Raw genomic sequence first — 20,359 nt, forward strand, 5'->3', positions numbered from 1 at the left:
AGGGGAAAATTCAATCACCAGTCAAGACTGGAACACCTAGAACCTCAGCCACAGATTACCAAGAATACCTGCAAGGTACAGTAAAATTGGGATTAAACCCAAGAAAGATGGGGCGCCTGGGTGGTTCAGTCAGTTAAGGTTCAACTCTTGATTTCACCTCAGGTCATGATTTCGGGGTTTGTGGGATCAAGCCCCCCCCACCGCACCCCCCCACCACACACACACCCCACATTGGCTCTGCACTGTCAGCACTGATTCTCTCTCCGTTTCTTTCTGCCCCCGATAGCACGTGTGCATGCGCTCTCTCTCAAAATAAACATTTTTTTTAAATTAGTCTAAAAATGAATAAAATAAAACCAAGAAAGATGTTAAAAGGCAATGCATACACCCCCAGGTTTCAAATGCAGAGCTCTCAGGGACTTGGACAAAAATCTTTTATTTAGGCCATGACTTGGATGGTGTCACAGCTGACCCCAGAAGCAGGAAACATTCCCAGAGGATCTAGGTCCAGGATACACTAAGGAAGGGATGGGGGACAGAGGGAAATGAAAAAGACCTCACATTTAAAATGTCCAAAGCAATTGGTTTCACCTCCTACGGTCTACCTGAACTGGGTAAATTCCACCTCCATCCACCAAGTTGCTCATATCAGAACGCAAGGTGTCACCCTTGATTCATCTCATCCTCCGTAACCCCCATATCCACTCCACCGATCAGTCCTGGCAATTCCACCTCACGAAACTCACTCTTGCTCCCAAACCATCACTACGTCCTCTTGCCTAGACTATTGCACTAGCTCCTACTGACCTCCCACTTCCACACTTAACCTTCCCTTCAGAGCTTCCTCCAAAGAAAAATCTGGGCCATATCACTCCCTTGCTGAATAGATTAGAATATTCTAATACTCACTAGAATAGAATTCTATTCTATTCACTCACTAGAATAGATTCCAATTCTGAAGAACAGCCTCGAAGGCCCTGAATTTTCTGACCCCTTCCTTCCTCTCTTTTATTGCCGCCTTCTTCATTCTGCTCTTCAGTCACACCAGCCTCAGGGCCTTTGCACTAGCTGGTCCCTGCCTAGAAAAAGCAAAGAGCATGATCCCAGAATTGTACATGCAGTCAAGAGGACGTTTATGTGAAAGAGAACAGAAAGGCATTTTCAACCACCCAAATTTGAAGTTTTCTTGGGAATTGGTGTGGGGGTGGGAAGGGACTACTGATGATGATTAATGAAATAAACAACTCAGAAATGAGAAAGCTATTAAGCTTTCTTGTATTAATAAGAGTCCTGGAGTTGAGAAACAAATTCATACAAACATTACATTAAGCTTCAATGCCCAGGCTATGGCTACAGAACAGAACATAGATGTTATAAACCTTGACAAAGTAAAAATAACTAACTCAAACTGAGGCGGAAGGAAATGGAAATTAATCCAAGAGTTAATTTCTTTATCTTTCATGGCAGCAATGGGGAAAGGCACAGGGTGGGGGGTGGGGTAAACTGAACTGTCTAAAGCTGACAGTTTTTAAAATTTAAAAACTGTTATAGAAAAAGTAACAGAAGGGGTTTTATACATAAAACAGAACAAAAAAGCATGTGGAAAAAGATAGTTCTACTTTCTGTAAAAACAGAAAACTACAAGCAAAATGAAAGATTTAACATCACACATATTATGTCTTGCCTATTAAAAAAAAAAAAAGATTCTCCTACTGTATCAAAAATCTCAACCCAAGTACATGCTGTTCTAACGGAGGCAACTCTGGAAGCAATCCAGGATCAACAATGACAGATTGGAAGGATTAACGGTATCTCTGTTACAAAAATCACTTCAAGTGGCCCTTACTAGCCATTTTGAGCTCATGATACACATTAACTCATTTAATCCTCCTAACTACCGCGTGTATGTATTATCCTCATTTAGTTGGTCATTTTTTACTGAGCAATGTAAAACCACAAGATGCTGGTTCAATCGCTGCTCTTCTGGGCTGGGGGACCCCAGAAAAGGACGGGTCTCATGAGCCCAAGACGCAGGGGTGACCCTCCTTCTCCCCTTTTCCTGGGACAGCTCACCTTCCCAGATTTTTCTGCTTTTAAAAACCCTAGACAGCCCCCAAACACCCCTCTGTCCTTCTCCTCCCGGACCGTCCAGGTGCGGCACGCTAGGAAAGAAGGTGGCCCCAAGCTTCCCCCCCCCCCCCCCCGCCACCCCACTGCCCAACCCCCTTCCCCCCTGCCCGGCGCGGCAACTGACAGCGCAACAAGATGCAGTTGGTGTCCTCCTGGCTCGTCACCCAGCTCAAGGAGTCGCCCAGCGGTCGCCGGCAGCCGGAGCACAGAAACACCAGCGGCCTGTCCTCCTCCTCGGCCGGCTCCACAGCCTCCTCGCGCCGCGTCCTCTCTGCACAGGCCACCGACGGGTCCCCGCTCAAGGAGGTCCAAATGCTGGCCCACTTCTGCAGCAGCTGATGACGGTCCGAGTCCTCCGAGAGCCGCCTGCCTAACAGGGAGGAGTCGCCCCACTTGCCCTTGTCGCCGCCACACGTACAGCTAGTAGAAGAGCAACCTTTGCAACCCGGCGACCAACTGCCCGCCATTCTTCCAAATCGCCCGCGCCGCGGAGCGCCACGGGAAAAGCGCCCAAGCGCCTGCGCGGGGCGGGGCCAGACCGCGGAGACCGGAAGGGGGCCGTGGCTGAGGGGCGGAACCTAAGGGAGAAGACACGGCTGGCAACCTGCTGGTGCGCCTGCTCCTTGTCGGACTGCTCCAAGGCGGCTGTTCTTCGCTGCAGAACAGCTTGAGGAAGTTGAGGCTGCTTTTCCAGCTTTTAGGAAATTGAGGCTGCTAGAGATCTGGCGGCTGGTCTACTTGGGTAAGGGTGTTGAGCCCCTTACCTAGGAGGGGCGGTGTCTTTGAGAAATTTACAGGTCCCAAACTAAATTACCAACCCTTCACTGAGACTTTCACAGTGGTTACTAAAGTGAATATGCCTCCCCACACACTCCACCCAGAGAGAGAGAGAGTTGGGACACACTCTTGCTTTGTACGGCCTCATTCCCCCACCCTCCGTGCTACAGCCTTTTAAATTTTAGCGTGCGTAAGAGTTACCTGGGAGCTGATTAAAACACAACTTTCCAGGCCCTGTCTTCTCGGATCTAGTTCAGGATCTAGTTCAGGATCTAGTTCAGAAGGTCCGTTGGGCCCAAGAATTTGCCTTTGTAACAAGCTCCTAGGCGATGACCGTGCTGTCAGTATTGCCAGCTCCACTTTTGATTGCCACTGCTCTAGTCTGTCTCGTTTCCTCGAAGTGGAGAAAGAGGGGTTGTTGGGAAGCCACCTTCTCAGGTTGCTTTTGTGCACTGTTTTTGCTGGAATGAGACCCTGGAAAGGGCTCTGGATCACTCAGGTTAGCAATGCAAGGAAAAAGCTGGAGAAGCGAGTGTGAACAGCAGCAGTGTTAATGGAAAGTTTGGAAGTGATTGTTGACTGGTTCCGGGAGCCAGCCATTAGCCCCTTGCATGGAGGGGGCATCCCTTATGGATGGTAAGGACAGACTTCCTCAGCTATTCACCAAAAGCCAGACTTGAAAGGACCACGTCAGGGCAGGAAAGGGTGGTGGCGAAGGGACAGCTGCATCATGGACAACTTTGCAGCATGTAGGAGAAACGGTTCCCACCAAAGACTAGATCAGCTCCTGGGACTCTCCTATACCCTAAGACACTGCCCACTTCACTTGGTCTGCTAAACTGTTTACATAAATTTTACTTCCAGTGTAGTTGCCTCTGGGCACCAGCAAAAGCAAAAGCTTTGGAGTCAGAATTGGCAGTCTGACCTAACCCTCCATTAAATAGTAACCATGTAGCAAACTATGGAAAGGCAATTTTCCTTCCCTGAGTCTGATTCTTTATGGGTTAAATGGGGCAGTACCCCCTGGGGATTGTTAACGGGATCAAGTGATATGATAGGCTTGAAAGTGCTTTAACCCTAGTGTACCATGGCCATGTTAATTAGCCTCCAATGGGAGGAAAATTGCCCTCCCTCCTTCTATTTTTTTTTTCTTTTTCTTTTCTTTTCTTTTCTTTTTTTTTTTTTTTTTTTTTTTTTTGTGCAAGCAAGCCTGACCTCCCTGGACTGCTGTTTTCAAGCACAATAACAGATCTGGTACAACTGTGATACAACCCACATCTGTTCTTTAAGCAAATGGGTAGTAACCTTGGAATTCAAAGGAATGATCCCCTTGCCTCAGGCTTTGGGTTCTTATTAGCAACACTTAAATTCTATGGTGGGAGAGCCCAGTAAAGAAGGAATGCACAGCGTGGCTGCCTGAGCAGGTTCTCACCAGTGCACTTTTAGGCCCAATCCCCTAATAATAATAATAATAATAATCAAATTACATTTTACAGCTGTATTGCTACTAAGGTGAATATATAAATATTGTATATTAAAACATTTTTGTTTAACCTAAAAGTTCCTTTTTTTCTTCTGATTTTAAAAGAAAGTAAAACATTTCTATGGGGCGGTAAAAATATCATGGGCCTTGGGCCCTGTGCCTAATGGAGAAGTCAGCCCCAATGCAAAATGAACCCCTCTCGTAGTCACAATTATGTCTGTATTATGAGTACAAAATATTTAGATTCCCACAAAACCATATCTTACATGGGGACAAAATCAGATGCTCGAGTAAGATGACCTTGGACTGGGTGGGGCAGAGGTTTCCTGAACAACCATTCCAAACCTTCCTCTTACTTATACAGCCAGGAGATTTGCATAAGGTGTTGAGGACAAGTTTCACGTCCCCTACTGTCACCCCCAGTTCCAGGAATGGATCCCCAGAGGTTTAACCCAATGAGGGTAAGCCACCTCTCTTCCGGTCTTGGTGCAGTGATGGCTCCCACCCAAGACTTAAGCCAGTCAGCACATTAGGCGCCCCTGGTGATAAGGATTGGCTCAGGTTAACAACTGAACCTGAGCTGTCAAGTTTTGACCAGAGTAAACCTCAAGACTCTTGTTCAGTGGTTAAGGGAAGGGATGTCCTCCTTGTTGTCTGGATGTGGACAAAGAAGCACATACCCAGAGTGCTTCAGGCAGTCGTCTTGAAAACACAGAGAAGGGGGGAACTGAGAGAATCAACGAGAAACTGAGCCCCCAACCTCCGAACTCTTTCCGTTACACGAACCAACACATTCTCCTTATTGTAGAAGCCAGTTGGAACTGTTTTGTTCTATCCAGCAATTCAAAATGTACGTCACAGTCTGACACAGTATGTCAAGATGAAGACTTTGACTGAGACTCCAAGATGCAGTAAAAATGACGTCCCAAGAGGTGTGAGAGAAGAAATTGCCTCTCTTCCTGGAAGGATCCTTCAGAGTGGATGTTGGAAAATTAATTCCCTCCTGCCCTTACGCCTCTTCCCACATTTCATCGAGATTAAGGACTAGAGAAAATAGTGACCAAGATGACGTCATAAGAAGGATTTCTTTGGAGACGGGCTGGGCTGTGAGCTCCACTTCTCCCCACTAGAGAAGGTGGAGGGTATCTGCCCCCGTTGCCTCCATCTGGCTGAGAGGAGACACTGAGGAACCATTTGCAGGGCCCGCGGGCTCCCAGGTGTTTGGGGATCCGGTGGCGGGCGGGAGAGTCGGGCTGTCGAGCTGTTTTGGTGGCACAACAGAGATGAGCCAGACAGGTTGTCAAGCAGATACGGACTTTGCTGGTGGGAAGGCCACCTAGAGTCTTAAATTCTGCCCAAGATAACCTGTAAGGTTGAAGACTCTCCAGCAGTGAGCATCCCAGCGTGAAAGGGACCCTGGAGGACCAGCCCGAGGGGAGACCTTCCTGGGTCGTGGGTGGGCAGCTGCAGGTGGGAGTGCAGGGGGTTTCTGGGGGGCTAGGGGGGGAGTTGCTTCTAACCATGCCAGGCCAGAGGGTGCAAAACCAGGTTATGATGGAACCCATTCAAGTGAAAACTGTTTTGCCCCCTCTGTCCCCCATTTCAGCCTAGGAATGGAAATAGCAGGGAGCAGGTAAGAAGAGAAAGAACGCAGAACCAGCCGCACTAGGGGCAGGTGTCTGCCAACAAATCCCACCTCGGGGAGGAAGATAATAACTCTTACCCTCGAGCAAAGACTACAGTCTAGATTAATATCTTGGACTGGATACTACCATTTTCTGTCACAGATTCCGTTTATAACTGAAGTAGCTGCATAATTATTTACTCCCTAAGAGAGTTACACTCAAACTGCAATAATATGGGAGGGTTTCTTTACAAAGTGTCTTTACAAAGTGTCTTTACACTTTGTCTTTACAAAGTGTCAAATGAGAAAGGTAGAGACAGCATGTAGCAGAGATCCTCAAGGGCCCAGGAACCCATATCCATAGCCTTGACCCACAGGGATGCAGGGAGGGCATTTTCTCAAGGGAAAGAGAGCTGTGAAAAGCAGACCACATAGGGAGGGTCACCCTTCCATCAAGGGACGCAGCCATATGAGTTGACCTGGAGAGAGGCAGGAGATTAAATTCCTGACCTTGTTCTCTTCCCTTCCTCCAGTTTCCTGCTGGAGCTCTCCATTGCCCAAGTGCAACCAGAATCCAGAGGGCACACAGCATATTGATGTGGCCCATACAAGTCTGCTTGGTGAGTGGGTCTGGAGTGGCCAATGGAGGGAACCCCGCACACAGGCTGCCCTTGTCCTCGTCCAGGGGCAAAGAACAGGCTCCCCTTACCAAGTAAGCTCTAAGAACATAGTAGGAAGCACAATTCAAAGCAAGATTTCATTTTGATTCTATCCTTCCATCCTTCTTGCTCAACATACCATTACTCAGACTACCTGATTAAATTATCATTTCTGGCTGGATTCAAAAACCATGCACGTAAGGGGCACCTGGGTGGCTCAGTCGGCTGAGTGCCCGACTTCAGCTCAGGTCATGATCTCACAGTTTGTGAGTCTGAGCCTCGTGTCGGGCTTTATGCTGACAGCTCAGAGCCTGGAGCCTGCTTCGGATGCTGTGTCTCCCTCTCTCTCTGCCCCTCCCCTGCTCATGCTCTGTCCCTCTCTGTCTCAAAAATAAATATACGTTAAAAAAAATTTAAAAAGCCATGGTGTGTTTAACAAACAAATTCCAGTCTAATAAATATCTGTGGCAAGCACTAGTAGAAAGAGAGAGAGACAAAGCAAGAAAATATAACTAGGAGAGAGAAGGAACAGGAAAACAAAGGGGGAGAAGAAACAAATGAGACCTTGACAATTTTGCTGGAAGAATTTGTGCCTTTTTAAAAGCACACCGGCAATCGAGGGAAATCAGAAATTAATGGCTGCTGGTTACCATCATGACCTAGATTGTAACTGCTACACTTCCTGACCCTTACACAAGAATGACAGTGAGGAGTGTTTGCAGGTCCCAGGGTCCATCAGCTGGTCCCACTAGTAAGTAGAGAGCTAGCCGCAGTTGAATTTGAGGACCTCTTGGTCCAACTCTTACTGGTAGAGACACTGGGAGCCAAATGGCATCCACAGCTGCCTGCCCTGACCAGCTGGCAACCAAGAGAATGCCATGCTGGGCACTCAGTCCCCAGGGACCTTCTGGCACAATCAGAGCCCTCCTCAGGGGGATAAAATGTGCTGTGGGAAAAGTTTGGTTAGCTATTTCTATCTGTGCTGCAGGGGCGAAACAATAACTACAGGAATATGCTTCACCTTCTTCACAATCCTGATGCAGGATGTTCTTTAAATAGTTCTGTTTCCCTCTCCTATTTAATGTGTGGAATCACGCTTTTCCGGTCTTTAGCAGATATATTTAATTCTCACGCAAGTTAAAAAAGAATAAGGAGAAAAGCATCTGATCTTCATTAAATTCATAATATATTTGAGCTGGGGGTGAATCAGAGAAGCGCTTCGTCTCCGTGTCTCACTCCACAAATAGAAAGGCTGAGGCCCAGTGTGGTTTAGGAGTCCTGGATCTAATTAGCGGCAGAGATAAGTAGACATCTGGGCTGTTATATGCCCAGCATGCTTCCCCTCTTCTTGGGAAAACTACACCACCTCCTCCCTCACTCCTACAATGCTGCTCTGGTGGGCTTTCCATCCTGAAGGTCTCACTCCACGCACGTCCCATCCCAGACCACGACCTTCCCGACCACAGAGATTGGTTCGAGGTGAACAGCTGTCAGAACTAGAGCCAGTCTCAGTCCGTCCCTGGGACGTTTCATGCCAAAGTTTGGAGGGAGAGTCTTCTGCTCACCTTTCTTCTTGAATCATGATCCCAGAGCTGTCATCAGCCATGTCCCCAGCGATGTGGACCATCCTGGCATGACACTGACCCTCAGAGAGACACAAGATCAAGGGTAGCAGCCGAATCCCCATTCCCAAGGGTCTCCCTCCAGATTTGTGGGCACCCCTCACAACATGATCCCATTAAGACCCACTGGTGTTCGGGCGCCTGGGTGGCTCCGTCCGTTGAGCGTCCGACTTCAGCTCAGGTCATGATCTTGCAGTCCGTGAGTTCGAGCCCCACGTCGGGCTCTGTGCTGACAGCTCGGAGCCTGGAGCCTGCTTCGGATTCTGTGTCTCCCTCTCTCTCTGCCCCTCCCCCGCTCGCGCTCTGTCTCTGTCTCTCTCAAAAATAAACATTAAAAAAATAAAAATAAATAAAAGACCCGCTGGTGTTTAAGCTAGTCAGAATTGGGTTTCTGTCTGCCAAGAGCCTTGACTAATACACAGGTTTCAGTCCAGAACCTAGGTCTCTGGACCCCAAGTACAGCAGTCACAGCACTATACCAAATTGTTGAAATATAACACCATATATTTGGTAGTGCCTTGTGGTTTTCAAAATACAGTCTTTCAAGGGGGCTAATTCTGGAGAATTACAATATCCTGTAAGAGAAGAATGCATTTCCAGTGTAAAATTCGTAAGTCAGTCCCTCACATTCTTTCCTTTCTTTCCCCTGGTTCTTTCCATGTTTTAAACAGACAACCAGAGGAAGGACTCAGCGAATATGAGTCTTTAATGCCCGTATCAAACACCTATAAATCTCCCTTTTAACTAAGAGGAAGTTCTCCAGACTCAACAGAGACTGATCAAAAAGTGAAGACTAACTCCCAGATCTGGAGTAATACTAGAGAGACCGTAAGTATCAAAGACACAAATTATGGATCTGTAGACAGATTTGATGCAATGTTGTTGCATCCATAGTAAAAGAATTGGAAGATCAAGTTTAAGAAAATTCACAGAAAACAAAATTAGATAACTAAGAAATATAAAAGGGGGAGAAAAAGATCAAATCCATAAGCAATCAGTCCAGGAGGTCCAACATCTGACTAAAGCCAGATCAAGTGGACAGGAAAGACAAAATAAAGGAGAACAAATAAAGAAATAATACAATATAAATTCTCAGAGCTAAAATGTATGAACATTTCAGATGGAAAGGATATACCGACTGCCCAGCCCAAGGAATGAATTAATCTCACACTAAGACTTAGCATTGTGAACAATCAAAACTCCAGTGCTTCAGAGAAGATTACAAAGTTTCAAAAAGAAAAATCAGAGTGGCATTAGATGTCTCATCAGCAACTCAACTTCAGCAGCTAGAAAGGTCAAAGTTCAGAGGGCAAATAAGTTTCGGGTAAGTATTACATACCCACTCAAATCATGACCAGATACAGTTAACATTTTCAGACATAACTAAACTTAGAAAACATATCCTCACCACATCCTTATTCAAAAATGTGCTGCAACAAAAAATGCGAGATGCGAAGTCTCACTAAAAGAAAAGCAAATATTTAATATATGAAAAGATTCTCTACATTTATTTTTAAACTCTGCCGAAAACCAGTAGCTCACCTATCAGTTTGATAAAATCTAGAAGCTTGACAAAATAATTTGTTGTCCAGGCTATTGTCCAGGAAAACAGGCAGTTTGATACATTGCTGATAGAGACACAAGTAATTATAATATCTACGGAAAGGAATTTGGTGATATCTAACACAATTACGTTAGTATGTAGCCTTTGACAGAATTCTTGCTTTCAGGAATCGATTCCAAGAATATGACAAAAACACGAACACGGGCATTGCAGCGTTATTTGCAACAGCAAAGATCGAAAACAACTCAAACGTCCACCAACTGGGAACTGGAAGAATAAGTTGTACTGTACCCATAAAATGGCGGCATTATGCATCTGTGAAAAAGAAAAAAAATCTCTCTCCATGCCACGAGAGATCTCCAGAATAAGCTGGTAAGTGAAAAAGGCAAGGTTTAAAGAAATGAAGTTTGCTGTTTGACATCTCAAAATGGGGGAAGAGAAAGACTGAATACTTATACTTTTAAAAGTCGAAGGATAAACTGAAAACTTTTGGAAAGTACTTACTTGATTGAAAGTTACAGGAAAGGGGGCGCCTGGGTGGCACAGTCGGTTAAGCGTCCGACTTGAGCCAGGTAACGATCTCGCGGTCCGTGAGTTCGAGCCCCGCGTCGGGCTCTGGGCTGATGGCTCAGAGCCTGGAGCCTGTTTCTGATTCTGTGTCTCCCTCTCTCTCTCTGCCCCTCGCCCGTTCATGCTCTGTCTCTCTCTGTCCCAAAAATAAATAAAAAACGTTGAAAAAAAAATTAAAAAAAAAAGTTACAGGAAGGGAGGACAGGAACAGAAGCTAGAGTTCTATGAATATACCTTATTTTGTGTCTTTGACTTTGGAATCGTGACTATTTTACATAATTGTAAAACCAAAATTTTTAAAAAGCAATCTCTAAATATTGAAATATTTAATATATTTAGTGGGTGGCAGCCTTCATAGGGAGAACTGTTTCACGTGACTTTAAAACATAAATTTGACTACACATATCTTATAGGAGATACTCAAATAACAACAACAACAAAATTGCCCCCTTCATAAAAAGTCTCAAATGGTTTCTAGTAATCATATTGCTCCTATTGTTGATACTGAAATTGTTATTCCAAGACTATTTGTGTGTATATTATATACTGAATAATTATGTTAGTATTGTTTGGAATAGGATATTAAGTTTTGGAGTAGAGGTACAGCTAAGTATGATAGGGTTAAGTAAAACTCTACAGTTGTGATTCTGGATTGTAAGTATTGGTATGAACTCATGATGTTTTTATATCTTAAAAAATAAATATATCCTAGCTCCCTACATTGAATAGACCTGAATACATAATCAACCCAATAGCAGTAAGCACCTCTAGCACCCAGATTATGACAGCTAAACACCATTTTCTATAAATGAAACCAGGAGTCCTTGGAGACATAGCTGAATCCATGGTCTAGGGTAAAAAAGAGACAAATTGAGCCTGGACCATCTTGCATTCCAGAAGGAAGGAAACTATAAAACCCAAGGCAAAGCCAACTACTAATGTAACCAACATGAAGAGGCTCTCACTGTCCACATAGGTAATTTCTGCATCAGTAATAGTAACAGCTATAATGAACTGGAACATCAAATAGATTTAATGGCATGAACTCATAATGACTTAAAAAATGTCCTCTCACTGTTCACTGGGAGAGGCTGGAAAACCCAATCAATATTTTGAAAACTGGCGATTAAACAAACAAGTAAATCAAACATCTATCCCACCTTCATGTGAATTGTTCCTCAGGTAAGTGAATAGTCATGAAGGAAGGTTTCTCTTTTCTGTTTATTTTTTAAAGAACAGTAGCTAATGAATGAAGAATGAGATAGACGAAGGTGGTCACCATTTTTACAACACTTAACACATTAAAGAATTGCATCAAGGGTTAATCACTGATTGGTAATATCACAAAAAAAGAGACAACCAGACATTACGTGCCTCTCAAAGGAAGGACACCACACTACCTGTGAGGTACTCTTGCCAAAAAAAAAAAAAAAAAAAAAAAAAATCAAACCATAGTCTGGTCCAGTCTCTAGCTCTAACTTTACTTTCCAGCAAATACGGGGCACGGGGAACATGACTAACTCCACCATGGCACCCAACTGGCAAGCTCTTCAGGACATAGAACCAATTTCCTCAACAGATAAATTGCAAGTTTAAAAAGAGAGAGAGACTCTGCCCCTCGCCCGTTCATGCTCTGTCTCTCTCTGTCCCAAAAATAAATAAACGTTGAAAAAAAAATTAAAAAAAATAAAATAAAAAAAAATAAAAAGAGAGAGAGAGAAAGAGAGAGAAGGATGAGGGAGAAAGAACCTGTAAATTTAAGTAGACTTCAGAGTCACAGCAACCAACAGCAACATATGCACCTTATTTATTTGTTCCTGATTTGAGCATATTAACTGTAAAAGAAATTATGAGACAAACAGGGAAAATTTGAACATTGACTGGATTATGGATGCAATTAGATAATTATTATTAAATTATAGGTGGGATAAGAGTTTTATGGCTTTATTAAAAAAAAAAAAGAATCCTCTGGGATTGCTTGGGTGGCTCAGTTGGTTAAGCATCCAACTCTAGATTTGGGCTCAGGTCTTGATCTAGTGGTTGGTGGGATCCAGCCCTGTGTCGGGCTCTGCACTGATAGCACAAAGCCAGCTCGGGGTTCTTTCTCTCTCCCTCTCCTCTCCCTTTGCCCTTCCCAGCTTGTGCACACGCTCTCTTTCTCTCTCAAAATAAATAAACTTAAAAAAAAAAAAAAAAAAAGAATCCTCCAAACTATTTGCATGCCAAAATATGTATAAAATTTTTGCACACCAAAATATTTACAGATGAAGTGAAATATTTAGAATTTGCTTCACAGTAGTCCAGAATGGGGGGCGGGGGAGTGGATGGGGGTACAGATGAAACTCAATTAGCCACATCTTGATCGTTGTTGAAGCTGAGTGATGGTTACATGGAGTTTTATTACTCTGTTTTTGCTGTTTTTGGAAATGTTTGAAATTGCCTATGACAAAAATAAATTTTTTAAGTCATGTAAAGTTTGTATTCACTCTGTTATATCCCCATGTTTGCCTCATATTAAAATGTAACTCTTTACCGAAAATCACTCTGTTCAATTCCTATGCTTACATGTAACTCTTTACTAAAAATCTTTGAGGAAAATGGACACTCTAGAGAAAAGTGCTGTGCTTATTTTAAGGGTTTGTGTGTCCACAACATAGCATTGTTTGCTCACATGTGTTAGGTTGAAGAATAGCAAAGCAAGAAAACAAATTCTCCCCCACTCCCTCTCCAGGGTCACCGGAAGGAACCAGCCCTAGCAACACCTTAATTTGTAGCACCCCGAGACTCATTTTCTGACTCCCAGGACCATAAGATAATAAATTTGTGTCGTTTGAAGCCACCAAGTGTGTGGTAATTGGTTGTGCCAGCTGTAGGGCATGAATACACCCCAGTTTGCAAGTCCCACAGGTACTGGGCAGGGCAGGAAGGCTGTCCCACCTGTCTGCACCCCAGCTTTCTGCCTGGGAAATGGGGCTCCCAGCAGCTGAGGTGGAAAGTTGTGAGAATCACACAAAGTGCTCAGGTCATCGATCAGTAAATGTCTGTTCTCCCTTCGTAACGTTTCTTCCTCTTACCTTCTCCCCTTCGCTCAATCTCTAGTCACAATGACAGCTAACAAGTGTGCACGTTTCCTACAAAAGAAAACACTGTTGGGGCACCTGGGTGGCTCAGTTCGTTGAGCATCAGACACTTGATTTTGGCTCAAGTCATGATACCAGGGTCATGGGATCGAGCCCCAAGCTCCTCCCTGAGTGTGGAGCCTCTTTGGGATTCTCTTTCTCCCTCTGCTACTCTCCCACTTGCCCACACTCTTTCTCTCTCTTTTTCAAAATAAATAAACATTTACAAAAGAAAACACCGTTGGAAAAACAACTTCACCTCCAAGCTTTGGGTTATAAATTAAAATGAGAAGAAAAACAATGCCAACAGACAAGGTCTTTGAGGTAGTTGCTGATATAACTATGTTGCTATTATCTCGGAGAGTTGACCTTGATGGGAGTATTAGTTCTTACACATGTCAAAGGGGGGGAAACATTTTTTTATGTTTATTTATTTTGTGAGAGAGAATGAGAGAGAGTGGGGAAGTGGGCAGAGAGAAGGAGAGAGTGAGAATCCCAAGTAGGCTCCCCACTGTCAGCACAGCTTAACCAACTGAGCCACCCAGGTGCTTTCTGGTTTTCCCATGGAAAAAACAAATGGTTAACTGATAGAGATCGCGGTCATGCAGAACAGGAGTCTCCATCAGTTTGCAGCTGTCTTAATGATTCACAAGGAAAAGGGCTATCTCCAGAAACCCACAGACTCAATTTCCTGGAGTCCTAAGATCGCCTTTCCCTTCACTGGACAGAAAACCTTGTATCGTCAGTCACTCCTCACAAGTGAAAATTCCAAACGAATGGAATTCAATTATGATCAACTTGAAAATGTATGAAGGAAGGAGGGAAAGGAAGAGGAAAGGAGAAAGAGGAAGGAAGCAAGGGCTAGAGGCAGTTAGTTAGGTTCTAACAGGATACCGGAAGGCAAAGGGGAAGTCACAGGCAGCTATTCGGAGAGATGAATAGATAGATAGATAGATAGATCTCCTTAGGAAACAGATAGATCTCTTTAGGAGATAGATAGATAGATAGATAGATAGATAGATCGATCCTCCTATTGGCTCTGTTTCTCTAGAGAACTCTGACAGAAGGAAATAACACAGAAGGAAAGAAAGAAAAGAAAAGGGTAAAGTTATCTACAATTCCTTTATTTAAAAAAGGCTACATGAAGATAGAAAGCCCTCCCCTAAACCCCAACCAACCTCCTAACTTCGATCCATAGATTTACTTCTACAAATTTGACGACATTTAGGAAAGTCTATAAGCTTCCGCAAGCCATGTCCCAGCCTCACTTCCCAGGAGGTGGACCCAGGAACGAAACCAGGCTCCGGATCACCCAGCAGGCAGGCCCCGCGGCGCGCTTGGGACACGGTCAAGCAGAACCCCGCCCGCCATACCTTGCTGACAAACTGCACTCATGAAGAAGAACTCCTTCAAACCGAAGTGTACATTCCCAACACTAACAGATACCATTCTGTAGATAGAGGCAATTGACCTGACTTGTTTTGCTTTTGTTTTGGAATTGGCCCTTTTTAAAACAGCATTTACTTTGTTTACAGATCAGGTAAATTTACATACAGCAAAGAACACAACTCTTAAGTGTACAATTCGGTGAGTTTTGAAAAATGCATATACTTAAACAACTCGCATCTGTGTTGAAGCAGAAAACTGCCATCGCACCCAGAGAGTTCCCTCTGGTCTCTCCACGACTGCCACCCCCAGACACAACCAATTAAACAAATGGTTTCTGCAGTTTTGCCCTTTGCAGAATCACACATATATGGAATCGTACTGTACGAGGCTGTATGTGCCTGACTTCTTTCCTTCAGAGTGGCTGTACCATTTTGCATTTCCATGAGCAGTGTTTGAGATTTCCAGTTGTTCTGTATATTCACCAACATTTAGCGCTGTCGGTATTTTTTCATTTTACCCATTCTGTTACGTATAGAGGGATCTCCTGATTTTATTTGCATTTCCCTGATGACTAATGATGTTAAACATTTTTTAAAAATTTAACATTTTTTATTATTTATTTTCGAGAGACAGAGAGAGAGTGCACGTGGGGTAAGGGCAGAGAGAGGGAGACACAGAATCCGAAGCAGGCTCCAGGTTCTGGAGCTGTCAGCACAGAGCCTGATGTGGGGCTCGAACCCATGAACCATGAGATCATGACCTGAGCCCAAGTTGGACTCTTAACCAACTGAGCCACCCAGGGGCCTCAGTAATCTCCTCTTTTTATAAGGACACCAGTGTATTGGATTAGGGCCCCCCTAACAGCCTCATTTTAATTTCCTCTTTAAAGACCCTATCCCCAAATATAGTCACATTCTGAGGTATTGGGGGTTAGGGCCCCAACATATAATTGAGAGGTTACACAATTCGACCCACAGCAATAGAGCTGTTTATGTTCTATATGAATTTGGGGATTTTTGTCTAGTTATTCTACCAAAGATTAACATTGTGATGTTTAAAACCCAACTTTGTAGATTTTCCTTACTCCATTTAGTTCTATGAGTTTTTGTTTCATATATATTATACTCTCTCATTAGGAACACAAGATGTTTTTACTGTTAGGCTTTCTTCGAGTTAAATCTTATCCCTGCATGGTATGCTATGCTTAGGTGTGATTTTCTTTCTATTTATTCCCTTTGGGGTTTGTCAAGCATCTTAAGTCCCCAAATTTGTTTTTCAACCAATTTAGGGAATTTCCAGCCATTTTTTCTTCAAATTTTTTTTCTGCCCCGTTTTCTCTTTCCTGCCCTTTGGGATACCATTTACATATATATAAGGCAACTTTCTACTATTTCATGTATCACAAGAGCACCCACTTTCTAAATCTTTCCCTTGGTTTCTTGGGCTGGAGAAGTTCTAATTACTGTTCCTCTGTTCCCCCACCATACCGACTGCTGCCGTCTTCATCACCGTAAATTTTTCATTATATAGAATCTATACTTTTCAGGTCTGGATTTTCCATTTGTTTTCTTGTCCTTGTGGTTAGGTTCCCTTTCTTTGCTCAGATTCCCCCATTTGTTCATTAATTTGGGTCATGTTTTCTATTTAGGTCTTTGGCGGACATATTTATAACAGCTACTTTAAGGTCCTTGTCTGCTAATTCCAGTATCTAGATGACCTTGGAGCTGGTTTCAATTGACTTCCTCTTCTCCAGACCGGAAGTCACGGCTTTCCCGTGTCTTTGTAATTCCAGTGGTTTTTTTTATGGTATAGTGAACATTGTGGATGACATGTCCTTTCCAGATTCTGTAACTGCTATCTGTGGGCCAGTGTGATGCATTCCATGCCACAGTTATTGAGAACCATTTGACTGGGCTTTAATTTCATAATGTTGCATGCCAAGGATCTGGACTAGTTGACGACTGCATCATTCTTTGCAGCCTTAAGATTTCTGGTTATTAGGAATAAGTTTTTGTTTATCTCATGGAGAGCTTTTAGTATCATTGAGACTATCAACAAATACTGATATCATAGCTATTGAGTAAAGCATGGGCTCTGTCTTCAAAAACTTTAAAAGATAGCTAGGGAAGCTAGGATGTGTCCAGAAGTGAATTTTAAAATGTGGTAGACCTTACTAAAATAGCTAAGCATGAAAAGGATTGACAATGCTAATGTTGGTGATGAGGTGGAACACGGAAACTCTCGTGTTTTATCAGTTACGTTTTTCTGTGTAACAAATCACTCCAAAATGAGTGGCTTAAAGAAACAACAACTCAATTAGCTCAAAATCTCACAGTTCTGAAGATTAGCTCAGCAAGGTGGTCATTGGGTTTTTGCTGTGCTCCGTCATGGGTCCGCAGTTAGCTGCTGGTCAGAGAGGGTGCTCTGCTCCGAAGGGTCAATTGGCTATTGACTGGGCGACGTGTCTCTGATCATCCGGCATGCTAACTTGAGCTTATTCACACAGTAACTGGGCAGGGGCCTGGGAAAGTGGACACGTGGAAGGCTTCCGAAGGCCCTGGCCTGGAGCGTCTCATACAATTTCTTAATAGTTGTATTAGTCAAAGCCAAAACAAGTCACAAGGTCAGCCCACATTTGAAGGATGGAGAAATGTGCTTTGTGTTTTTGATGGGAGGAGATACAAAGTCTCAGTGTATACAAGGAAAAGAATTGTGGCTCTTCTTGCAAGATGACATATATTTATTCCTTGTGGGGATGTAAATTGGTACTGATGCTTTTTTTTTTTTTTTTTAGTGTTTATTTATTTTTCAGAGAGAGACATACAGAGTGTGAGCAGGAGAAGGGCAGAGAGAGAGGGAGACACAGAATTCGAGGCAGGCTCCAGGCTCCGAGCTGTTAGCACAGAGCCCGACGCAGGGCTCAAACTCACCAAGGGTGAGATCGTGACCTGAGCTGAAGTCGGATGCTCAACCAACTGAGCCCTCCAGGTGCCCCGGTACTGATGCTTTTGAAGACTATTTAGCTATACCTAGTAAAGCTATCAATTCCACTTCTGATATATACTCAAGAGACATTAGTGCTTATGTCCACCAAATACATGGGAAAAAAATGTTCTCCGTCCATTTTTATTCATAATAGCCAAAACCAGGAAGCAATGTAAATGTTCATCAATAGAAAAATGGAGAAATAAATTATGGAATATTCATACGATGGAATACCATATGGAAAAGAAATAACAAATGACCGCACAGGCAACCATTTGTTGAATAAAAGAACCAGACACAAAAGGAGACATACTGTATTATTGTATGATTAGATTTAGTTGAGGTTCGAAATTGGGCAAAACTATCTGTGACCATCGGAGTCAGTACAGTGGTTTCCTTGGTCTGGGCGGGGGGTAGTGGAGGGTTTTTAATGTTTATTTATTTATTTTGAGAGAGAGAGAGAAGGAGAGCACAAGCAGGGGAGGGGCAGAGAGAGAAGGAGAGAATCCCAAGGAGGCTCTGCACTGTCAGCACAGGGCCCAGCACGGGGCTTGAACTCATGAATGTGAGATCATGACCTGAGCCGAAATCGAGAGTTGGACATTTCACTGACTGAGCCACCCAGGCGCCCCAGGAATGCTCTATATCTTGATGTGAGTGATGGTCGTGTGTGAGTGTTAGTGTATGTGTGTGTGTGTGGGGGGGGGGGGGGTGTATGTGATATTCGTCAGGCTCTGTCTGTAAGATTTATGCATTCAATTTACTGTAAGTTATACCTCAATTTAAAACAATTTTTTAAAGGATGGTGGCGATGACAAATACATGTGATTGGAGTGGAGAGCAGGGAGGGACACTGGGGCCTGGCACGTCCAGAGGTCGTTTGGGGCCCTGGGGAACTACACTTGAAGGAACCAGGAGGTAGCAGGCTTTGGGGACTGGCAGAGAGAAGGGCAACCACTCCCACCTGACTCGGCTACCCTCACGCTCTGCGTCCACTCCACCTGCCAATCTTGCCAACCCTCTTGACTCCAACCTTCCGACCTTCTAGAATGAGAAAATTAAAAAAACGACAGTGACTTGAACAGATACATGCCAAACTGCTCAAAAAAGTATCAAAACACATACAACCCAAGCTGAGGAAGAGCTGGTGGCATAACTGTTTTTCTGTTTCGACACACCCTTAAAAGTCGGACACACCAACCCTATCGTCCCTGCAGAAGTTTTTAGTGTCATGTCGGGGGTAGTGTGCTGGGGGAACGGTAAAGTCCTCAGCAAACACAGATGGATAGCTGCACACTATCGATGCCCAGCTTGACTCTGGAATGTAGACCGGAAACAACCAACAGCTGGCATCTTGGAGGGAAAGGCCCCGTCATTCTGGGAATTTGGACTTCCTCACTGATTCTCTGGGAGGCTACACTCTCTGGCTCCTGTCACACTCAGTCTTGCTCATTCCAAATATTTGGAGTATTCCTCTTGATTGTGTCCGGGGCTCTTAGAAAAATGAGTTGTAACTTAGAGCCCTTCCCTTCAGAAACCCAGAAGAAACCCCCTCACACTTGTTAGCCAAGGGCTGGGCGAACCCTCAGGCCCTATTGCCTAAGAGCTGGATCCGTGTGGGATTGATTCTGGCCCAGGCAAACGACCTAGGCAGTCAGAACAAATGCAGCTGACTGGTTGGTTCTTTGGGACTTCAATAAAAGCCGGAAGGGGGGGTACGGCGCCTGGGTGACTCAGTCAGTTGAGCGTCTGACTTTGGCTCAAGTCATGATCTTGAGGTCTGTGAGTTCGAGCCCCACGTCGGGCTCTGTGCGGACAGCTCAGAGCCTGGAGCCTGCTTCGGATTCTGTGTCTCCCCCTCTCTCTGCCCCTACCCTGCTCTCTCTCTCTCTCTCTCTCTCTCCCTCCCTCTCAAAAACAAATAAACATTAAAAAACAAGCAAACAAAAGCTGGAAGGTGTACTCAATTGGACAAGAGGGTTCTTTGGGTGCAATTAATTGGCTCTGTGTGCATGAGAGAGGCTACGAGTTCAAGGGCTGCCATCACTCAATTCCTGCCCTCAGATACTAAATCTGAACCAGTGACTTGCTGATTGCTCAACAGCACCAAGAACCGCCCTAATGTACGTCAAGGGCACCGCCAGCCTTTCATTTGGGTTTTATTAATTTTTTAAGCAGGAAAGCAAACAGCGAGTGGCCTTCCTAGCCCCTGTTCGGCATCTTGTCTTCCAAGGGGCCCAGGTATCCCTTTTCCCGTTCTCACCCAGAGGGGCGAGCCAGAGCCGCGCTGGAAACCCGGTTTCCTGCCTTGTGGCTCTGTTTGTCTTGGACTTTTATCAAGGAGGAGCAGGGCGGAAAGTTCTACGTGCGGGCGGAGATGTCAAGCACAGCCCCCTGGCCTTTCTCCCAGCTAAACGGCTCCGATAAGTAAGTGGGC

At 44.4% G+C, this 20,359-nt stretch overlaps 1 protein-coding gene and 1 long non-coding RNA gene across 5 annotated transcripts in view; one reads left to right on the top strand and one right to left on the bottom strand.

Moving 5' to 3' along the window:
• Window positions 1–2,633, bottom strand: part of MIS18A (MIS18 kinetochore protein A) — a 45,881-nt gene extending 43,248 nt beyond the window's left edge. For all 4 annotated transcript variants that reach the window (XR_015240417.1, XM_086675851.1, XM_025914097.2 and 1 more), the window contains exon 1: window positions 2,255–2,633. Coding sequence is in view for 3 of the 4 variants with exons in the window: in XM_086675851.1 (XP_086531977.1) it covers window positions 2,255–2,597 (343 nt within the window). In the remaining variant the exon portion in view is untranslated. The remainder of the gene's footprint in view (window positions 1–2,254) is intronic.
• A 6,008-nt stretch (window positions 2,634–8,641) lies between these two features.
• On the top strand, window positions 8,642–10,380 carry LOC147577587 (uncharacterized). Its single transcript, XR_015255871.1, has 3 exons — window positions 8,642–9,123; window positions 9,416–9,619; window positions 10,026–10,380. It is a non-coding gene; the product is annotated as an uncharacterized LOC147577587 (long non-coding RNA).
• The last annotated feature ends 9,979 nt before the right edge of the window (window positions 10,381–20,359 follow it).

This window comes from Puma concolor, chromosome C2, assembly GCF_028749965.1.
Source record: "Puma concolor isolate L17-30 chromosome C2, mPumCon1.1.hap2, whole genome shotgun sequence".
In the NCBI taxonomy this organism is placed as follows: Eukaryota; Metazoa; Chordata; class Mammalia; order Carnivora; family Felidae; genus Puma; species Puma concolor.